At 32.4% G+C, this 22,641-nt stretch overlaps 3 protein-coding genes across 5 annotated transcripts in view; all 3 read left to right on the plus strand.

The window, feature by feature from the left end:
- Nucleotides 1-10,127, plus strand: part of LOC145319025 (uncharacterized) — a 21,602-nt gene extending 11,475 nt beyond the window's left edge. For both annotated transcript variants that reach the window (XM_080160845.1, XM_080160846.1), the window contains exons 10-18: nucleotides 4,581-4,752; nucleotides 5,128-5,192; nucleotides 5,713-5,772; nucleotides 6,195-6,310; nucleotides 6,527-6,624; nucleotides 7,008-7,049; nucleotides 7,657-7,741; nucleotides 8,388-8,484; nucleotides 9,248-10,127. In XM_080160845.1, coding sequence (XP_080016971.1) covers nucleotides 4,581-4,752; nucleotides 5,128-5,192; nucleotides 5,713-5,772; nucleotides 6,195-6,310; nucleotides 6,527-6,624; nucleotides 7,008-7,049; nucleotides 7,657-7,741; nucleotides 8,388-8,484; nucleotides 9,248-9,382 — 870 coding nt within the window. In that variant the 3' untranslated portion in view covers nucleotides 9,383-10,127. The remainder of the gene's footprint in view (nucleotides 1-4,580; nucleotides 4,753-5,127; nucleotides 5,193-5,712; nucleotides 5,773-6,194; nucleotides 6,311-6,526; nucleotides 6,625-7,007; nucleotides 7,050-7,656; nucleotides 7,742-8,387; nucleotides 8,485-9,247) is intronic.
- Nucleotides 10,121-21,465, plus strand: LOC145319030 (uncharacterized). Its single transcript, XM_080160851.1, has 15 exons — nucleotides 10,121-10,182; nucleotides 10,585-11,027; nucleotides 12,719-12,842; nucleotides 13,263-13,507; nucleotides 14,479-14,599; nucleotides 15,533-15,825; nucleotides 16,356-16,544; nucleotides 16,840-16,907; nucleotides 17,653-17,709; nucleotides 18,346-18,462; nucleotides 18,967-19,060; nucleotides 19,374-19,415; nucleotides 19,805-19,883; nucleotides 20,369-20,465; nucleotides 21,182-21,465. Exons 2-15 carry the CDS (start codon nucleotides 10,595-10,597, stop codon nucleotides 21,305-21,307), a joined length of 2,085 nt encoding a protein of 694 aa, XP_080016977.1. The 5' UTR covers nucleotides 10,121-10,182; nucleotides 10,585-10,594; the 3' UTR covers nucleotides 21,308-21,465.
- The window catches only part of LOC145319029 (uncharacterized), a 12,963-nt gene continuing 11,775 nt past the window's right edge, over nucleotides 21,454-22,641 (plus strand). For both annotated transcript variants that reach the window (XR_013879659.1, XM_080160850.1), the window contains exons 1-2: nucleotides 21,454-21,519; nucleotides 22,084-22,531. Coding sequence is in view for 1 of the 2 variants with exons in the window: in XM_080160850.1 (XP_080016976.1) it covers nucleotides 22,090-22,531 (442 nt within the window). In the remaining variant the exon portion in view is untranslated. The remainder of the gene's footprint in view (nucleotides 21,520-22,083; nucleotides 22,532-22,641) is intronic.

A 22,641-nucleotide genomic window follows, 5' to 3' on the forward strand; every position in this document is an offset into this window, starting at 1 on the left:
TGAGGTCGGTCCCCGACTTGCTTGATCATCTTAAATAATGTTCTCATAAATAGACACAGTTTATTCCAGAAAAAAAACCTAAAAAAAACAAGTAAGGTTCCAGGTTAGGTTAGGTAAAATGCACTTAAGACTTGCAGGCAACCCACCTAGCCCGCTGGGGCTAGCTTCAGATTAGTCTGATCCTTTTATTAACTGTAAATTTGAGTTTCTTGACCTAAAAAACCTATAATTTGATGTATGATAACACATGCTTTTTCTAAAAAATGCATTTAACCCCTACAGGCCACCCACCTAGCCCGCTGGGGTCAGTCTTCGACTTGCTTGATCATCTGAAATAAGATCCTCATGAATTGACAGTTTATTTGAGAAACAAAACCTAAAAAAATAATATTAAATGTAAGTTTCTAGGTTAGGTTAGGTAAAATGCACTTAAGCCCTGTTGGGAACCCACCTAGCCCGTTGGGGTTAGCTTCAGATTAGTCTAATGCTTATTTCAGCTCTGAATTTGAGTTCTTTGACCTATTAAAACCTATAATTGGATGTATCTCAACATTTATATTGTGAAATGCACCTAGCCCGCTGGGGATAGCTTCAGATTATTATTATGCTTATTTTAGCTCTGAATTTGAGTTATTGACCTTAAAAACCTATATTTTGATATATCACAAGATGTATTTTGGAAAATAATGCACTTAACCCCTGCAGGCCACCGACCTAGCCCGCTGGGGCTAACTTCAGATTAGTCGGTCCTCGACTTGCTGGATCATTTTAAATAAAGTCCTCATTAATAGACACAGTTTATTCAAGAAAAAAACCTGTAAAAATATAAGTAAGTTTCTAGGTTAGGTTAGGTAAATGCTCTTAAGCCCTGCAGAAAACCAACCTAGCCCGGAGGGGTTAGCTTCAGGTTAGTCTAATGGTAATTTTCGCTCAGAATTTGAGTTTCTTGACCTAAAAAACCTATATTTTGATATATAACAAGATATATATTGGAAAAAATGCACTTAACCCCTGCGGGCCACCAACCTAGCCCGCTGGGGTCGGTTCCCGACTTGCTTGATTATCTTAGATAAAGTCATCAATGATAGACAAAGTTTATAAAAAAAACATGTTAAAATATAAGTAAGTTTCTAGGTTAGGTTAGGTAAATGCTCTTAAGCCCTGCAGAAAACCAACCTAGCCCGGGGGGGTTAGCTTCAGGTTAGTCTAATGGTAATTTCGCTCAGAATTTGAGTTTCTTGACCTAAAAAACCTATATTTTGATATATAACAAGATATATATTGGAAAAAATGCACTTAACCCCTGCGGGCCACCAACCTAGCCCGCTGGGGTCGGTTCCCGACTTGCTTGATTATCTTAGATAAAGTCATCATTAATAGACAAAGTTTATAAAAAAACATGTTAAATATAAGTAAGTTTCTAGGTTAGGTTAGGTAAATGCTCTTAAGCCCTGCAGAAAACCAACCTAGCCCGGGGGGGTTAGCTTTGAGTTAGAATTTGAGTTTCTTAACCTAAAAAACCTATATTTTGATATATAACATGATATATATTGGAAAAAATGCACTTAACCCCTGCGGGCCACCAACCTAGCCCGCTGGGGCTAGCTTCAGATTAGTCTAATGCTTATTTTAGCTCTAAATTTGAGTTCCTTGACCTAAAAAACCTATAATTAGATGTATCACAACATATGTATTGGGAAAAAGGCACTTAACCCCTGCGGGCCACCCACCTAGCCCCCTGGGGTCGGTCCCCGACTTGCTGAATCATCTTAAATAAAGTCCATATGAATAGATACAGTGTATTTAAGTTAAAACCCTAAGAAAAAACAATTTAAGTTAAGTGTCCACATCAAAATAGACCAAAAAAAGCCTAAAAACCCCATTTCCGCAGGGTTTTTCTTACCTAACCTAACCTTAAAATAAAAAATTTAAGATTTTTTTGCCATTTAGATGTAATACCTATAGGACTAGGCTTATATACCAAGTTTGAAGGGTCTAGCTAAATTTTAAGACCATTTTGCTCACGGATTACGAATAAATGTCATTACGCCCCCCCCCCTTACGTCGCCTAGACACAAAATTATAACCTTATCTTTGTTAGAAATTTAGATTGCCGGTAACTGATTACATTTTTACAATAAAAACAACACATTTCATAGTCAAAATCTATGAAAAAAATTCAATTTAAATTGCATTTTTAAACAAAAATCATAGCGGAAACAAAGGGGGAAACTACTGCAAGCTCAGCTGTGATTGGTTGCTTAGCTGGTTGAGACTTCTGATTGGCTACAGTACACTCGGTACAATGCAAGTTAAACTTAATTTTTTTTAATGATTTTGACTATAAAAATGGGTATTTTTATTGTGAAAATATAATGAGTTACTGGCAATCTAAATTTATGACAAAAATAAGCTTATAATTTTGTTTCTAGGCCACGTAGTTTAATTTCAAAATTTCTAACATTAGCATTGCAATTCTTTCAAAATTTTCATTGTACATAAAATGTCATTTTAAAATGCCTAGAACTTTTTTGTTATAGAAGCTGAAAGCTTTAAATTTGGGGTATTGGGTCTACTTGTGGCAGTCTTTCAGCAGTTAAAGCGTGATATTTCTTGCAGGCTTCCTTTAAATCAATATTGAATAAAAATAAAGATTAAACTATAAAACAGAAATATAAACTGCGAACCAAAAAAATAGGCAAATCTTAATTTTTAGAATGGCAGCTTTAATATTCATTTAGGATGATTCTACTGTAAATATAAAATGTAGATGCAGCTTATGGTTACAAGTTTCCACCGTTAATTTTTCATTAATAAGCACCATTGAAGCACAAGATCTCAAAAACAGCATTTTGGTTAAAAACTGGTGAACCAAAAAGATATGCAAATCCAAAACAAATCAATTGAAAAACGATTTTTTTGCACTTTTATCCTGTTTTAAAGATTGATTTTGATAAATTAACCATTTTTGAAGGGATTTATGAATTAATTATTATGAAATATAGTATAAGGTAGAAATTAATGATTTTTTAAAATAAGAAATATTAGAAAAAAGAAATTCGACCCCTATCACTTTAGAGGTCAGCTGCTGGCCTCCAGTTTAATGGATGTAGCCTGATACATGTTATAGATAAAAATTAATCCCAAAAGTATACAAAAATGATTTTTAATGTGTTAAAAAAATCCATTTTAAAATCTTGATTTTGATGATGATGACCTTTCAGATGTTCCTATTGGTGATGATGGTGAGCTAAATGTTATCTAAGTACATGCCCATTACAACAACTTGTCTATCAACCTATGTACCATTTTTTGTAGTCATAGCAATCTCCCATGGAGCCTGATTACAAGAAATATAAACATCTTCTAAAAATGACAGTATTTACCTTATGAATTGGAGTAATTAAAATTGCAATTTTTTTCTTTTTAAATACTGCTTGGCTGGAGGCTGCTATGAATACAAAAATTGGACCATAGTTCAATATATAAGTTGTCATCATGGTCATGCACTTTGATAACATTTGGCTCACCATCACTACCCGTAGGAGCATCTTAAAGGCCATCATCATCAATATCAAGATTTTAAAATGGATTTTCTTAACACATTAAAAATCCTTTTTGTTTACTTTTGGGAGTAATTTTTATATTTAACATGTATTTAGCTTCATCCATAAGACTGGAGGTCAGCAGCTGTCCTCTAAAGTGATAGGGGTCAAATTTTTTTCTTTCTAATATTTCTTATTTTAAAAAATCATTAATTTCTACCTTATACTACATTTCATAATAATTAATGCATAAATCACTTAAAAAATTGTTAATTTATCAGAATCAATCTTAAAACAGAAAAAAAGTGCAAAAAAATCGTTTTTACATTGATTTGTTTTGGATTTGCATATCTTTTTGGTTCACCAGTTTTTACCAAAAATGCTGTTTTTGAGATCTTGTGCTTCAATGGTGCTTATTAATGAAAAATTAACGGTGGAAACTTGTAACCAAAAGATGCATCTACATTTTATATTTACAGTAGAATCATCTTAAATGAATATTAAAGCTGCCATTCTACAAATTCAAATTTGCCTATTTTTTTGGTTCGCAGTTTATATGTGATGTGAATATTAGCAGATGTTAGGCTATGAGACATTTAGCATAATTGTTACTGCGCGCGTCAGACAGACATAATAATTCTACTTTTTAAAAACGAAGCTTTTCTATAATTAGTGTCTTTTTGTTCGTCCGTACGTTACGTCACAGTTAACTGTTTCGTTACTTTAGACATGACATGTTAGAATTATACTATCCTTTCAAACTTTTGGTGATTATTTCTGTAAAAATTTGGTACGACTAAAAAGCTTAGTAACTCTATAATTGGTACTAAAAAGTACTTTTTTTACATCAATTTATTGATTAACATTATTTTCCTATTTATCTGATTTTGTAAACAATATTTAAAGCTAATAAATCCAAAATGTAAGTATGTCCTTAGAATCCATTATTTGAATATTCTGCTTATAAAGTGTTCATGTTCGTTTGTTATTGCCGTTTGATTTCAAAGCTTCGCTTTCATTGGTGTTGTTTTTTAGAAACTTGAAGATTTTCCATTGGAGAAAGTGTTGACTGCTCTACAAACAGAAAATTATGAATATTTCACGAACGTGAGGGGGACAAACGACGCTATGATGAGACGATGTATACTTTGCATTAACAAAGATATGAATCATATAAAGAATCATTTCAATCTTAAAGCTTGTAGAAGTAAGTTTTTAATTTTTATATTTGGTCAGGGAGATGATACTGACAGATATTATCGAAAAAATTTATTCGTCATTCATTAGGTCTCCCTGAATATTTATTTATTTTAGAAGGTTAATGTTATTTTTTTTTTGGGGGGGGGGGGGGGGGTGGGGAAGGGGGCAGTGTTTGTAATTTTCTATGTTAATTTATAAGTGAACTTTTGAGCCTGTATAACTTTATCACCTAGCCTTATTTAAGTTGTGATATAGAATTGTGATTAAATTAATTTTGTATTTTAACAAAGATTTTTTTATTTAATGTCAGAATTCTTAGTTAAAATTGTTGATTTTGTACCTTCGCAAATAAGCCATAATTATTATTTAATTTTTTTTATAGAATGTGGGGTTTGGCTGTTGGAATTTGAAATAGAGCAACATTTGAAGTTGAAGCACATGAAGAGATGCAGGATTGTATGCCAATTAACCTACGGGGTATTTAAATTTTCAATTATAAAGGGAGGGGGCTCTACTTGAAGTTCCCGTAAGACAAAGTGTCCAATACATTTAGAAACATCATAGAAGAAAGCTAAACATACAAACAGGCATTAGGAAGTTCAACGGGTATAGATATCAAAACTTATTTTTCATCGTGAAAATGCCTCAATTTGTTTTTGTTTAACTATTTATTATCATGGAACGATTTGAAATGTATCATAGAATAATATGCTTTCAATCTATTTGTCAAATAAAAGCTGAAGGGGGATTAGTTAGTAATATTACTTTAGGTCGGTTATGTTGGGTACTCTATAGCCCCACAGGGGTTAGGCATAGGAAAAAACTAACCCTTTTTTAAATTTTCATCTATTGAAAAATGAATAAATGTTTAATTATCTGAAGGCACTTTAAGTGGAAAGCACCAATTAACTTTTTATTTGTAGAATCCTAATTTATCGTTATCTTTATTGATTGGAATACAAAATATTGCAGACTTTGCGCTAAGTTGCGTATAGATATTGATTCTCACAATTGTGCTGGAAAAGAGGTAACCATTTATAATACAAAGTAGTAGGACGGTTGTCTGTCTGAAGGCTTAAATCTCGGTAACCGTTGGACCGACATTGTTATGTAAACACTAGTTATGTGAGCTTTTAAAGCTACTTTGTAGGGACAATCCCCACTAACACTAAAAAGGAAAAATTTACAAAGATTTACGAGATATTGGTAGAGTTCGGTTTAAAGTTATTATAGGGGTGTGTATATGCTGCACAAGAGGTATTATTTTTGTCCTGCTGAAAAATATTTAAGTGGGTTCAGTACTCTTTATTTTTTTTATGTCCCCATACCATCACATCTTTAGCAGGGGGTCCCATGTAGTAGAATATTCATCCATGAGTTATGACTAATAAATTCATTAAAGAAGATCTTTTTGTGCGTTTAATTTTGAAGAAAAAAAAATGTTTTTAGGTGCCTGTTGGATTAAAATGTGAGCAATGTGGTGAATCTTGCAAGACTAAATTACAACTGCAACAACACAAGAGGCGGGAACATAATACCAAGACATATTTTTGTGAAACATGTGGCAGGAAAATATGCATTTGTTTTAAAGAATTATTTTATATTTGTCATCTATGTTTCATAGGTGACTTTTTGTTTACCTACAAAATTTTATTTGATGTAAAAAAAATATTTTTGTAAAATGGATTTATTGAATGCTGAATTTTCATGATTTTATCAAAGCATTTGATAAAAATTATTACTTCAGTTGGTTTTTTTCTTTTCAATGCATTTTAACAACCCAGGTCTGATTTTAAGAATCAGATGGCTTACTGGGGCCATATAAAAAATGTTCACACAGAACAAACATTTACATGCAACATATGTCCAGCACAATTTCAGGAACAAAAAAAATTAAAATTATGCCATGGGCTCCCCGGCCAACCCCCTCAAAAAAATATCTTATGTATCGGATCTCCTACCCTCCCTTACCCTTACATATAAAATTTACTCCTGAGTTTAAGGCGCACCATAAATGTGAGTTTGCCTCACAAATATTTCAGACCTATTTATCCCTTAACCCCGCCCCGACTCCATAAAAAAAAACTAACAAGCCCGATTCTTGTCGTTCGCCGTGTGTTGGCAAAAAGTATCTATGTGTCTAATGTGTTCTATTTTCTTTGGGAAAGAACACGTCTTTACATCCAGAGGCTAGTGATTAAAAACTTTGAATTTTAAAATAGTGTCACGTATTAAATGTTATTGATTTTTTTTGTAAATTTTAGAACCGTAACCATCTGAGAGCTCATAAAAGAGAGCAACACTTAGGAATATTTTGTGAAATTCAAATCCTTTTATATAATGTAGTAAGGTTTCTTTGTATGTAGCTTAAGATTTCGATAACTACTGAGCCGATTAAGTTCTCCATTTTATTAGGGAATCTTTATGTAGGTCCTGGAATGGTTTCAGGCTATTTTACTTTTGATTTAAGCACTGGTGCGGAGCCGTTTGATTTTGTTGCGGAATCTGATCCGCGGAGCCGCCTCTGAAATTAACAGCCTCGGCTCCTACCTTACGATGGTTTTATGCTATTTTTATCCTTCCCTACCCCTTCGTATACAGAGCCCAAAGATGCTAGGGACCAAACCGTAGTTTTAAAAAATGGCTCCATGTAAGAGTTTAACCTTGTAGAAGTTAATTCACAATGTGCCGTATTTGAAAACTTTACGGCTGGATTTCGGTTGACAATTAAGGACAGTTTGATGTCAACAAAGCATTCAATTAACTTTGAAAACTAAAACAAAATTTATGTGCTACATACTTCTCATTCTACAGGCTGGATTTCAGATAATGTATAAATAGATATAGGGACATTTTGTATAAAATAAACAAAATAGATTTTATAAGAATCATACAAAATATTGAACATCTGTAGATATTTGTGGTCAATTTTGTGATATTTGCATGAAGTTGGTCATGTCTTTGAAGACACATAATAGCAAGAGGCATTCTAAGACGTAAGTTAATTTATTATTTAAGGACACTTGATAGCTAAATATTCATATATAGCTTTCTACAAATAGCTACCCAAGACAGGGGTATATATTCTGCATGGTTGACCCTGATAAAGGAAGGGGGGGGGATATGTGGTTGTTGGAAAAAAAATGTAAAAATTAAGAGAACTGAAATTTTTTTCCATTTTTCTCTCCTCCTTGGTGAAAAAACATAAAAGAATAGTTATGTGGAATTAAATAAAGAGTTCTGAAAATATTTTTCTATTTTTCCCATTCATAAGGGGAAAAAATTTAAAAATTTCCAGCATGGGAAAATATAAATCTTGTTAAGAATATAAACCCCCTAACTTAAGACATAATCTAAATGTCTAAATCAAATTAAATGCCTGTTACCAATATCCATAACGATCTTTGTCATTAGGAGTCAAAACAAATTGAGACAATTTTGTTTAAATAAAAAGAATATTTTTTTCTGTGCCCCATTTACTTCCTATAAAACAAAAATTTAGCTTTCTATTCATGGATATTTTTTAGGTATATGTGTGTTATTTATAATCTAGTTCACCAGATCTTTAAAGACATCACCATTTCTTTTCTGGCGTTTGATACAAGAAGCTACTATTATTTCATTTAATTTTTTTTATTTCAGGCCTGTAAACTGTAATATATGTGGTAAAGAATATTCCAACAAGGAAACCTTAAGTAAACACATTCAAGTGGTGCATGAAAAAGCTGAAGTTGGGCAGGTAAAACTTTGAATAGCATTATATTCTGCACAAGATTAAAATACCCTAACTGCAAAACGTTTTATTTATCCCTACCCCCCCCCCATCCCCTCCATAGTTTTTACCTTAAAGAGGGAGAAAAAATGGAAAAATATTTTTAATACTCTTTAGGTATTTTATCTCTCCCACATAATTTTCGAGTTTTTTCACCAAGGAGGGAAAAAATTGGGGAAAATGTTTTTAGAACTCTTTATTTTTTTTCAATTTTCCCCCCTACAACATCATATTTTTTATTCCCCCCTCCCCTTTAGACAGGGATCCCTTGCAGAATATACACCTCTTGTATATATTTTAGTTAAAACACAAAGGACTCATATTTAAAAAGAGTTGCAGCAATGATATTTAGAATACTAGTTGTTTTGTTATATAGTATTAAACTTGAAACGGCAGCGAAACCGCCATAGCCTAAAAATAGCCACATCCAGCAAATAACACACTTTTCAGTATTTTAAGTGATTTTTTCAGAAAAAAAACTCATATTTGAATTTGACACCTAATATGCGTCATTTTATCGCTATTCAATCTCTAAAATTCAAGTAAAATTTGAAATATAACTTTAATAGGATTTTTTCAATATGTCCCAATGCAATGGTCTAATTTAGTGAGAAATCAAGCCATTTTCGTTGGGATATGGGAGTTTTCATGGATAGTTTTTTTTAATATAAAAAAAAGACCATCTCCTTCTGTGTTGAATAAATCTTAAATAACATGGATATTTTTTTAGTGTGAGATATGCAACAAGGATTTTAGTTCAAAGAAAGCTCTGTATAAACACTTGAAAAAACTTCACAAACTTGATATCCGATGGAAAAATGTTACAATGAAGAATGAAAAAATGGAAATACCTCCTGCAGAATAAGATCTTGTTAAGTAAAAACCTAGAATGTTTGCAACTATTACAAAAAAAAAGTATACCTATAAAAAAATTATTAAGGGAAGTTTTGTAATGGTTTATTCCTGTTAAAAATCTGAGAAAGGATGTTCTTTTTGTTAGTTGAATATCCAAAATTTTTACCTATTTTTTTTAAAAATTGGATAGAAAGTTATTTGTTTAATAATGAAGAATTTAAAATGTTGTAAATTGTTTAGGAACAAACTTTTAGTGTTTTATTTTACTTTGTTTAAATGTTACTTAAGACTAGTGTTAACAAAACTCTAGCCTTGTTTATAAAATTGAGCTCTAATGACATTATAAAGAAGCCTCAGTTAATGCTTTACAATATCCAATTATATGAAGTAATAAGGTTTTGAGTTTTAATACCTACTGAACTGATTGGGTTCTCGTTTTTATGTAAGCTTCACATAGGTACCGTTATCGTTTTAGGCTATTTAGTTTTCAGATTTAATACTTGGGATGGTTTTAAAGCATTTTTTTAGCCCCTTTCTGCCTCTTTGAATGCAGAGCCCCTAAATGTTAGGGGCGGGGTCGCTAGTGGAATTAACAGTCTCGGATTAATTACAAATTTGATGTAATTAATGAATATAAATATGTTATTTTATGAATGTTATTACAAAGTTTCTTATCTTATGTGCTAATTTTTATTTACTTTAACTTTAGATATATGTAGTAAGTGTCAGATAAATTTTGGTATCATTTCAGATAATTGTAAAATGTTTCTTTAATTTATTTATAATCTATTTTTGGTGTCTTAAAATAAGGTAAAACAAAACTTATTTTTAACAAGGAAAATCTTCACAAGAAGTCTAGAAAAACTATCTCAATATTACTGAAGAAAAATCACATTTCGCTCATAATAATAAAACTTAATCTTTATCCTTCCGTTATAAGTGGACTGACGGACAAAGCAAGTAATATAAAAATATGCATTCGATCAGAGAATATCTTCACACATAAAAAATCAGTTTGAAATATCTTTAAACTGCGCAAGAATGAATTAAACCACAGATTAATAAAACGGCTCAAATTGTCCCTTTCCCTATGCTTTTCTCCAGTAATTAAAAAGTAATTATTTCCCAGCTTTCATTTGCACTATATTGTGTCTTTTTCGATATTACATTATGCGGTAGTAATGGCACAGCTTGATTTATATTTCATTTTAGAGAGAAAAAAATGGCGGCCCAAATGGTCGAGATTCTTGAGATGGTTGAAAGTGTAGAAACAAATATTGAAAATATTTGCACTCTAGCCACAAGCATAAATGTTCCAAAAGATATTCTAGTTAACCTAAATGCTACAAAATTAAACTTGGACGATTGCAAGAAATTATTAGTGACTCATGGTCAACAAGAATACAATTTGGATTTTCTAGAAAAGAAACATTCTGCCAAGCTCAATGAGAAGAACGATGTTAAACCTATCAAAGTTGAAGCTATGTCTTTAGTGGAAGATAAACCTGATGTTCTGAATGATATGACAAAACCACTGATATTGCCAGTGTCCCCGAAAAGATTTGATGAAATTTTAGAGTTTGGTGAGGACGACTTTGATTATCTTGGTTATGGCAATGAATTTGATGATACTGGTCATGATATCGACGATGAAGGTAAATTTCTTGATAAATATTTAAAATGTGTTTAAATCAAAGTTTTGTAGCTGGGCTCATCTGTTTCATGAATAAGCTCCAACCGCCGCGCTGTCAAATTTTTGAATAATCACAAAATGTGGAAAGAATTTGCAGCCAAGCTAGCTTGTTGTCACAAAAATGCGACGACAGCCACGAAACATTGGCACTGGATGCTAATAATTGACCAGCGTGGCCATATTCTTCAGTATACTGAAAATCTTCAGTATTCTTCAGTATTTGGAAATTGGGGCTTCAGTATTTTCAGTAAATACTGAATATTCAGTATTTGAAAATTTTATTCAGTATTTTTCAGTTTTTGGAAATTTTAATGATTCAGTATTTTCATTATTTCTTTAATTCTTAAAATTTTTGCATAAATAAGATGTTTTTTTCAGGTAGTTGATGTCAGATTTTTTTGACGCTTCGCGCCTCACTTTACTTTCCTTTAAATTACCCTATAACTTTGTACATTAATTTTGTTTTTTTTATGGTAATCATAGACGTCCAAGGGGGGGGGGTAAAGGGGCGATTACCCCCCCAAATTTTTTTTCATTTTACCCCCAGTCCCCCGTTTAAAATTTACCCCTAACCTGGGGGTGCCGTAGGCACCCCCAACCATTAAGGAGGGGGTATTTACCCCCCCCAAAATAAAAATCTCTAACAACAAAAATTTTGCGCGCTTCGCGCGCATTTTTAATACTAAATATTTCATAAATTTTAAATTACCCCCCTCCAAAAAAAAATTCTACCCCAGGGGGTAAATTTTGGGGGGAGTAAAAAAAATTTACCCCTGCCAACAGATTTCAGGGGGGGTAATTAACCCCCCCCCCCAAGCAAATTTTACCACCGGGGTAAAAATTTTGGGTGGGGTAAAAAAAATTGCGACGCGCGAATTTTACCCCCCCCCAAAAGCGAATTACCCTCCCCTTAAAAAAATTTTACCCCCCCCCCCAAAAAAATAAAAAGCTTGGACGTCTATGATGGTAATATACATTTTTTTTTCAATTTCATCTCAAATATAAATTTTTTAGATATTTGAGATGCTTTTATACAGTATTTTTTTCAGATATTTTTTTTGTCTATTAATAGAATGAATAATCTAAGGTGAGTACTTTGCATGATTATTAAAGGTAAAGTTTTTTAGCATGCTCTTAGATTAACTAAAAAGTATTTAAGTTTTGTAATCATTTAAAATATTTATCAGTCATTTTCTGCTTAATTGGTGCAAGAAAATCTAAGAGGCAAAATTAAAAGGTCTTTAAAATATCCCCCAAATTATAAAGGTATGATATATGAAATTTTGAAATGAGGAATCATATAAAAAAAATACTTATTCAGTATTTGTATTTTTTTGTTCAGTATTTCAGTATTTTTTCTTATTTTAGGATTCAGTATTTTCAGTATTTCCTTTTTTTTCTTCAGTATTTTCAGTATTTTTTCTTATTTTAGGATTCAGTATTTTCAGTATTTCCTTTTTTTTCTTCAGTATCAGTATTTTTTTGGTTGTGGCCACACTTAAATTCTTTTGTTGCTTAGCCTTTGTTAAATCGCAGCCGCTTGTAAATTTTAGCAGCTAAGGTATCCTTTTAAATGTCTGCACAGTGTTTTGAATTATGAACTGCTTCAAATTTCTGAATAATAAAAATACTTTGGTATACATATGTTTTTAGGAAGGGATACACAGTCAGGAATATGTGGAGTTTGTGGGGGACCAGCCTCGGATAATAGTTACTATGGAGCTGTCTGTTGTTTCTCTTGTAGGGCATTCTTCAGGAGAGGTCAACCAAAATATTGGTAAGTTTATTCATTTTAGTTTTAAACTCGGAAAACTAAGTCGGCTTAAAGACTGCTTTATCCTATAGAATGTTGCAAATTTCTTCCAATTTTATATCTTTTCTATAAAAAAAGTGTATTCCTTATCTGTTGACGGATTTCTAAGTATAATCTAAGTATGTACCAAGTAGGTAATTATAGAAAAAAATAATAGAATTCTAATTGTTTTTTTTTAATCAAGCATTTGATTTTAATAGCTGAAAAAGAATTATAACAAATGCCGTTTAAAAGCAGTATTTCATCGTTCAAAATTAAGATCTGTTTCTAGAAAGCTACGCAACATATATATAAATAGAATTTTAGACTTCTAGGATGTTTCTTAAATTTCTTACAATAATTTTAAGATTGATGCAATAATCTATCTATCTATCTTTTTTTTAGTTGTATCTATAACACGGACGAATGTGAGATAACAGTAAAAACAAGAATCAGATGCAAATCCTGCCGCTACAATAAATGTATACAAATCGGAATGATCCCTGAAAACACCGAGACCAAGAAAAGTCGGACCGCTGTGGATAAAAAGGAAACTGGCATAAAACGAGAAAAGCAGAAGATGGAAGATGGTGATTATGTTGAGCCTGTCAAGAAGAAATCAAAACTGTCTAGCTCAAATAAAAAAGATAGTAAGAATTGTTCAGTTTATATTACCACCACCCCTCCCCCCCTCTTCTCAGCAGATCCTTATTTTATGAATATTTCAAAATTCAAACAATTGAGGGGATGGTGAGTGGGGGGGGGGGGGGGTTTGTTCAGGGTAAGGAAAATGAAACGAGACGTAAATTTTTCAATCAAATTTAAATCTTAGTTTTGTTTTTTAATGAGAAGTTTTTATCATAAAATAAAGAAAAATTTGTTTTTTCTTTAATATGCGACTTTAAATGCTAGTAAAGTTATATTGTAATTAAATGAATTAATCTATAATACAAAGTAGAACGATGTCTGTCCGTCTGTCCGTCTGTCTGTCCGTCTGTCCGTCTGAAGCTTAAGATCTCAGTAACCACTGAACCGATTGGGCTCTACTCTTCAGGGAATATACCTACTGGTCCTGTGATGGTTTTAAGCTATTTTCTTGGGGGGTGGGACACCCCCAACCCCCCAAAAAAATGAAAATACCTCCCAAAAAAAATCTAAAATACGAAAAATTAAGTTGATCAAACCTCTTGGGGCAAAGCCCCTAGAGGCTAGGGGCGAAGCCGCTAGTTTCTCATATAGTAGTTAATTGGCTGCAGCCGGCTTAATCAAATGCATAAAAAAATGGATTGGAGCAACAAATGTTTATTGCCTATTTTCATCCAAATTAAGTTTTTAACTGTTCTTGAATAAGATTGCTTCTCCTTTTGTCTAAATCAGCGAAAAATTATGAGATAAAAAAATATGGTGGTAGCTTCGCGGCCAAAGGAGTCGGCGGTGCCTAGTTTTGGTAATAATAGACTCATTGAAAAAGGTTTAACTTGATTATTTATAACTAAAGGTGAAGCACCCAAATATAGTTACTAGTTCTTCATGCTGCAAGTCATTGGAAATTCCCTCTCCCCCCCTCTTACGATTTTAAAAACACATCTAAATCCACCATTAGAGAAATATTTACTTTTAGCCGAGTTCACTGAGGAGTGCCGAGTTTGTGGAAATCCTGCCTCCACCCATCTCAACTATGGAGCCATCACCTGTAACTCCTGTAGAGCTTTCTTCAGGAGGGGCCGTCCCAAGAACAAGAGGTAAAATAACAGTTTGAACCTGTGACCGTGGGTCAACACGTAGCGCATCCGCTCGTCTTCGGGGAGGTGATAGGATCGAATCTTGGCCCGACGCCGCACCATAACTAAATACCTTAAATATGGTTCCTATTGCTGATTTAGGTGCGCAAAATATAGTTAGAGTGCACTGTGGGCTAGAATTGAATAAAGACAAAAGTAAGTGCCGAGCCCTGGGACCTATATATGGTGAAAATAGACATAAAACCATGATGATTCCAGGTAAAACCAAAATATTTCAGCGGGGGCTTTTTGAGAAAATGAGATTTGAAAATTTTAAGTTCAATTTTCACCCCCTAGGAGTTGCCGCATAATCATGACAAGAAAAGCAAATATTATCTATTTTAAATTTTGAACAACTTTGCTTTTATGAAGTCCTTCTTAAAACCTCTCTTTATATGATTTATTTTAGGCTGAATTTTCGTGACCTTTGCAAAGCAAGTGATAAAAATGGCCATTTATTAACTCCCTTCAGGAGTGGTTTTATGAAGAACTTTATAAAAGCAAAGTTGTTTAAGATTTAAAATAAATAATATTTGCTTTTCTTGTCATGATTATGCGGCAACTCCTAGGGGGTGAAAATTGAACTTGAAATTTTCAAATCTAATTTTCTCAAAAAGCCCCCGCTAAAAATTTTGGTTTTACCTGGAATCATCGTGGTTTTATGTCTATTTTCACCACACATAGGTCCCACGGCTCGGCACTTACTTTTGTCTTGATTCAATTCTAGCCCACAGTGAGTGGGAATGCCTTTGCCCATAAACAGGCGTAACTCAGTTCTCTAACTTAAAAGATAAGATACATAATTCTGGAGGAAATTTTTCATCGCCTTAATTGCTCACAAATCTCTGTGCACGCATCTGTATGATGATATAATATCTTACCAAAATTTGCCAGGTGTATTAACAACTCGAGGTGCAAGATTACCAAAGCTACAAAGGCAGGCTGTCCATACTGTAGATACAATAAATGCCTGGCAATTGGAATGGTGCCAGCCTTGGTAAAGAATAGAAATCCAGATGATGTAGCAGTATTGGATTATCCTATAGAATATGACGTCAGCTTCAATGATAATTCTGATGATGACGTCAATAATGAACACGAACCGAAAGGAGAGGAAATTGAGAAACCTGAAGAGCCTACAACTCAAGCTAAAGCTGAAACATTTGTTGAATTCATGAAAACAGTGAAGGAAAGCTTTCTTAAGTGCATTATTCGTTTAATCAACTGCCAGTCGACCAATCTATTATTCTTTCCCCAAATAAACATTCAAAAGTCAGCAGCTGGCTGCTAATAAGCCGTCAATATACAAAATAATCAGGGATCTTAAGGGATAAGACAATGATAAATAAATTAATATACAGTCCCAATGATGAAATACAAAAATATTCTTTCTGTAGATTACATTTAGTGTTGAAACGTTTGGACACTCAACTTAATTAACCAACCAATCCAAAGTTGATAAGTTATCAAATGGGAAAACGGTATTATAGAAATTTGGGGACTAGTGTAATAAACAGTCCAATGTCCCATCCCTCCCTGCAAAATAATAACAACTTAATAACATATTTTTTTTAGAAATTTGCTATGCGTAATTCAGACTTATTAAAAGATAAGACCTGAGGCCTAGCATTTGTCCAAAGGACTTGATTTTTAATAAAATATTACACAATATATAATCTTTATTTTGATATTAAGCCACTTAAGAGTCTTTAATCTTAGAAAAATGAAGATTTTATAGTAGAAGAAGTGGCGGCTGCTTTGCAATCAGAAAATTATCATTTTTTCTCAAATATGAAGGAGAAAGACGGTGAAGTGATGAAACAATGTAGCATCTGTAAAGACAGTAAAAAACTGGTATCAGATCCAAATCACATTAAAAACCACTTCAATTTTTATCCATGTAGAAGTAAGTTTTCAAATTTTATTATCTTTTTCAAGTTGTTATGTTGACCATTTTCTTATGTATGTTTTTTTTTGTATGACAAGAGACAGCTCACTAAAACCATATTTTTTTGGGTGGGGAGGTTTATTTATGAGCAATTAATCTTGGTAGGTTGGTGGTTCCCTCCCCCAAATGAGTTAATAACCTACATGAAGCTTTCCTATAAGGGAGAACCATGTCCGCCTAGCGATTTGCAGACAGACTAACTGAAAGATATTAGGTATACTACTTTTATACATTATAATCTTTTTGTGTCTAGCTTGTGGTCTCTGGCTGTTACAGTTCCAAGCGCCACATCATAAAAGAGAGAAACATTTACAGCAATGCAGGAATGTTTACCTTAATATAAAATCTTTAATATTAAAAGTCTAAACTTAACAACCGCCCCAAATGCAGCCCCCCCCCCCCTCTCTCTCTCCCTTTAATATTATTATATTGTAAATATTTGGGATGAGAAAATGAGGAGGATTTTTTTAAATTCATGCCTGTTGTGAATATCCTTGATTTTATTTTATCTAACTTTACTGAAACAAATAAGAAAAATTATTTAATAAAAAGATATTAAAAGGGACCATTTGGTTACTAGATCTCCACAGCAATTTTATTAAACTTGAAATTGCCGAAAATTTTGATTAATTTTCAGGGCGAATTCGTGACAAAATAGGCTTTAGGATGAAAATAAGCGGAAAGGAGCTGGGGTATGAAGGAGAGAAACAAAAGCAGTGGGATAGAATAATCATTTCACGTTGAAATGTATAGTTTGTTATAATTTTGGACTATTGTCACTTGCACAATACATTTATTAATACTTGGATCTGACACCAGATTTTCATTTTCTCTTTCAAAGGGAAACTTGCAGCGGGCTAAAATAACTATCACTTCCCCTGTTGCCAAATTCCCCACAACTCCTTCTGCATTAACGGATTGACTAATAAATGACAGGGGAAATAATTAAATATTGACGACAATTTTTCCCCTGTCGTAATCTCCACGTATATTCCACATCCATTACCTGCACTGCATTACATGGCAAGTTTTTAAAAAATGATTATATGACAACATAAAATACTTTAGAGTCTGCTTCCATTTCTATAGAGATGTTCTTAATCACAATTGTCCTGTTAGAGATGTAAGTATGATTATATTAAAATTAGTGTACTTTTTTGTATTTTTCGGCTAATCATGAAGTTAGGCGTTTATATAATTACGTAGAAACGAATGTGAAATATTTTTCAATCTTCCTGTGAATGTCATATCATCGTTTTTACTTACCTTACCTACATAATTTTGCAATTAAAAATTTTCTTTTTTATTTTTATTGTGTTCAGTTATCTTATGTGCCGTTGTATTTGAGAATGTTTCTTAGTAATCATAGTTGTCGGCCCCTAAAAGCTGCAAACTTCACTATTATTGATAGTTGCGCTTTCATGAAAGACTTTGTTGTGTGTCTTTGTTTACTTATATATGATTAGCTGCAACGCCCCAAAGAGGCCTCTAGGGGCACGTAAAATGTTCTCTTTTTAATGTTTACCAAAAATATCCGTTAAGCGGTGTTTTTTATTTTTTATTTTTGGCCCTGTCTCTTGTAAGTTGGGAGGGTGGTGGTCTCCTCCCCAAAAATAGCTATAAACCGTCTTAGGACCTATGAGGAGTTACACTGCACTGTAAAGGAGAACTATATCGGTTCAGCAGTAAGCGAGATCCTTATGTACAAACAGACAGACAGACAAACTTCCAGTTACTTTATTATAAGGATTTGATTTAGTTCCCATGTGGATTGAAATGTGAATTCTGTGGTGAATCCTTCAAGAAAGCCAACTATCTACACAAGCACAAGAGGAGGAAACACAGTAATAAGAAGTTTGTTTGTGATATTTGTGGAAGGAAAAAAGTGCATTCATTGAACATAATTTTTAAATTAATAGCTACGCTCCTCGCTTTATGTGATAATAATCCTCGTATATAACAAACAGGATCTGTGTGTGTCTATCGTCTGTCTGAATCTATTGTACTCAGTTACCTCAGAACCAATATGGTTTTCTTTTACAATGTAATTTCACATAGGCCATGGGAAGGTTTATTACTGTTTTAGTGGAGAGTACCATCACCCTCCAAAGATAAATCGCCCCTATAAAAATATCCCTAACAATAAAAATTGTTGAATTTTTTTAAAAACTAAAATTAAAAATGTCTGTGTCGTCGACTGGAGTCCTCTAAGGGCTTAGCCGCTAGTGGTTTTATTATTAAATAATTTAAAAATTGGGATGAAAGGGGTCGATTAGTCTAGTAATCACCGAACTCATTAAGCATACCCATGGACAAAGTAACTCCTTTTTTATTAAGCTTATGACACAGATTATCGTAGTGAAATGCATTTTTTGTTCACAGGACTGATTTTAAACACGTGGACGCCTACAGAAACCATGTCAAAACTCATACAGATCAAACTTTTACATGCAAATTATGTCAAGCACAATTTAAGGAAAAATAACATTTCAATTGACTAGTTTTTGGTCTAGTTTCGGTGGGTTGTACAGAAATTTGTATGTGTGTGTGTGTGACTTAGACAAATTAAATGCCTTGGGAATAAGATTTGCCTTAACTGTCTATAAGACTGCCATGACAGATATATAGGCCCCGAATAGAAGGGGGGAAGTTATTAGCCAAATGACAGGCGTTACTTATTTAATTTTAATAGAAAAGTTAGCACTTCAAGATAAAGTTGTGCATGTTCCAACGATTTGGTTTTGTATATGCCTTTGTTGAAAATCAGTTTGATGTTATTTATTGATCAGAGTATCTGGGAGTTAAAGAAACATCAACGTGAAGAACATTTAGGAAAGCGAATTAGTTTGATCTTAACATTACTCTTAACATTACTAAGTTGTTTCTTTTTCAATCTAGAGAGGGAGGGGACATTACAATGTATATTAGTTTATTACTCTAGTACACAAAGTTTCGTAATCATTATCTTATTCGTTAGCTTTAAAACTTTTTTTTAAATTTTAATTTGTTGGTACGTTTCAACCAATTATTTTAATCTTCAGAAGGGTTAGTTTTGTTTTGCATAATTGGGTACGAACATTTTATCGATCATTGCCTTATCCCTAGATCCTTCATTCAATAAAAAAAGTTTTATCTTTGAAAACATTGTCATAGCTGAACCTTAATACATGCCAAAAATAAATAGGCAAAATATGATCAATTATTAACTGTTTGCATTGTAGACGTACTTGGACAATTTTGTGATGTTTGTATGATAGTTGTCCCATCTTTGAAGACACATAACAGATTTAAACATGCGTAAGTTTTATTTTTAAATTATTCTTTTGGTTAGTCATAGCTTGAAATTCATGAGTTATAGAGCAAGCTACATACGGGTGCTTTTTTGATGCTTAATTTCTATTTGGAAGGTAGAACCTGTTTAATATCTTTATTTTGGTGTCACATTTTTTTATTCATTTCACAACTTACTAAAGGGTGATTGAATTAGATTCATAATTTTGGCTAGGTTTAGAAATGAACAGATGATAAATTTAAATCTACAGGTTAATATCCAAATATGACACTATAGACATAGAGAAAAGTTATGAGATACTTAAAGTATATTAATATGGGATTTTTAATAACTTGCCAAAATCATTCAATTGTCACGATCAATCTTACCCTACTGTGTCCGAAATTACCGCAATCACCCTATTTTGCTACATTTTCCAAAAAATATATTTCGAACAAAAATGTCTAAGTTTATATTTTTGCTCAGCTAATATTAATTTTTATATTTTCAGACCGGTTAATTGTGAAATATGCGGGAAAGAATTTTCAAACAACAATAATCTTACTAGACACATTCAAACAACTCATGATAAAAAGTTTGTTGTTCAGGTTAGATATTATTTTAGTTGTAAAATTTTATGTTGTTACAGAAATTTAGATTTACATTATTTTATTTCACTTCTTGTATCTCTTAATATACGAAAATCTATACTGTCCACCTGTCCAAAAGCTACGCCAAAATGTAGTTTTCACAGTAGTTAGATATTAAAGATGTAAATCTGAAGTGTCTTACTTTTTACCTTAATTTGTCGGCCAGTCTATCTATTATACTTTAGTTTAGGTGAGAATTTTATTGGGACGTGTCACTTATGATTTTCTTTGTTGCTTTGAAATATGGGTGTCTGTAGTTTTGTGTTTTAAGATTCAAATTAATATTGTAATAACCAATAAGCATTAACTCTAAGACTAAATTAACCCATATGTCTTTTTTTGACCTTTTTTGTTTACGACTTTTAAATATTTTATATTTGTGAACTTAGCTGTTTTGCTTATGGATTGATAGGTTGTGCTTACTTTATGTTTTAGTAGGGGCTTCACAAACAAGAAATTAGTTTAAACCCACTACAGGACTATTAGTTATATTCCCTGAATAGTAGAGCCCAATCGGTTCAGCATTTATTGAGATCTTAATCTTTAGACGAACAGACAGATAGTTATTGTTCTACTTTTTATGAAAAAAAGGAACAAATTAAAAATCTACGATCTAATTTTAATAAAACTTCCTATGAGAGTGATCATTAGACCTAAAATAAAATTCATTTCAGTGTGAGGTATGTAACAAGGAATTCAGCCAAAAGAAATCCCTAGCAAATCACATGAAAAAAGTTCACAAAATAAACATCAGGATAAAAGAAATTCCTCTGAAAATTGAACAAATGGCTAACAGCTAATATTATTAAAATATGAAGAAAGATATTTATGTATCAAAGACATTGTTTATAATTGTTGATAAATTATTAATATTTGCTTTCTTACCTTTTTTTGTCATGCTTTTATGAAATGATTAGGTACTTAATATAGCTTAAAGGTTTATGTATATATTTTCAGATTATTTGAAATGATTCTCTGATTTATTAGTTTCTCTTCTTTGGTTTACATTTAGGTAATATTTAATTTAAAATGATTACTTTCTTATAACTTATAAACCACATTGTATTTTCAGGAATATAAAACCTTGTCAATTGCTTTGTTTTTATCTTAAAAGTTAAGATTTAAGAAAAATCAAGAAATGCATTGGCATATCATCAATAGCTTATTATTACCCCCCTTAAAATTAAAATTGGGAAGGCCTAACTCCTCCCCCCCCCTTTTTTTGTTTCACCCCCCTCCCCCCCAATTGGTAAATCACTATGCCGTGTGCAAGCGAATGTATCCTTTTATATAAAGTACCAATTAAGATATGGTTATTCTTTACAGTGCAGCTTCTTATAGGAAGTTTTTTAAAAATAATTTGTTGGATGGCATATCTACTCTCCTTAAAAAATGTACCCCTTCAAAAAATTATTTTTAACTTTTGTTTTTAAAACTTAAATTAGAAATGGGGATGAGGACTTCTCCTTCTCCACCTTAAAGGCCCCTAGAGGCTTCAAAGGGCGTAGCAGCTAGTAGAACTAAATAACTTGCAGAATGAAACTATCCCCCTATTGAAAGATGTAAAAATTTTTAGAACAAAATGGCAACCCAGATGTACGAGCTATTTGACATGGTGGAGAGTGTTGAATCTACCATGGAGAATATTTGTACACTAGCAACAAGTCTACATGTTTCTAAAGACATAATTGTAAACTTCAATGTTACCAAACTAAGTTTAGTGGAATGTAAAAATTCATTGGTAACCTTTGGCCACCAGGAGTACAACATAAACTTTCTAGAAAAGCTAACACCTTCCAAGTTGGGTGATAAACAAGATATTAAACCTATTAAAGTTGAGAATACAGGGTTTGAAGTAAAACCTGATGTTCTGAACATCAAAGATGATCCTCCTGGTAAGGATATTGATGAAGAATCAATCCAACTGTCGCCCAAGAGATTTGAAGAGATAATTGGTCTGGCTGATGAGGATTTTCAGTATCTTAATTATGATGATGGCTCTGCTTATGAAATTAAAGATGGAGGTAATTTGTTATTTTCATTTTAGTGTCTACTATATAAAAAAAAATATGAGGAGGGAAAGGGAATTTTTGTTATATGTATGTATATCATTATATAAAGAAATGTCTGTTTA

This window comes from Acartia tonsa, chromosome 5 (genome assembly GCF_053477335.1).
Source record: "Acartia tonsa isolate MP-2025a chromosome 5, ASM5347733v1, whole genome shotgun sequence".
Classification (NCBI taxonomy): Eukaryota; Metazoa; Arthropoda; class Copepoda; order Calanoida; family Acartiidae; genus Acartia; species Acartia tonsa.

Bases quoted from the DNA above. Each gene is read 5' to 3' on its own strand.
- LOC145319030 (XM_080160851.1), top strand. From the start codon at position 10,595: ATGGCGGCCCAAATGGTCGAGATTCTTGAGATGGTTGAAAGTGTAGAA. The intron at 11,028-12,718 runs GTAAATTTCTTG...ATATGTTTTTAG, and splicing joins TCATGATATCGACGATGAAG to GAAGGGATACACAGTCAGGA. The intron at 19,884-20,368 runs GTAAGTTTTATT...TTATATTTTCAG, and splicing joins CATAACAGATTTAAACATGC to ACCGGTTAATTGTGAAATAT.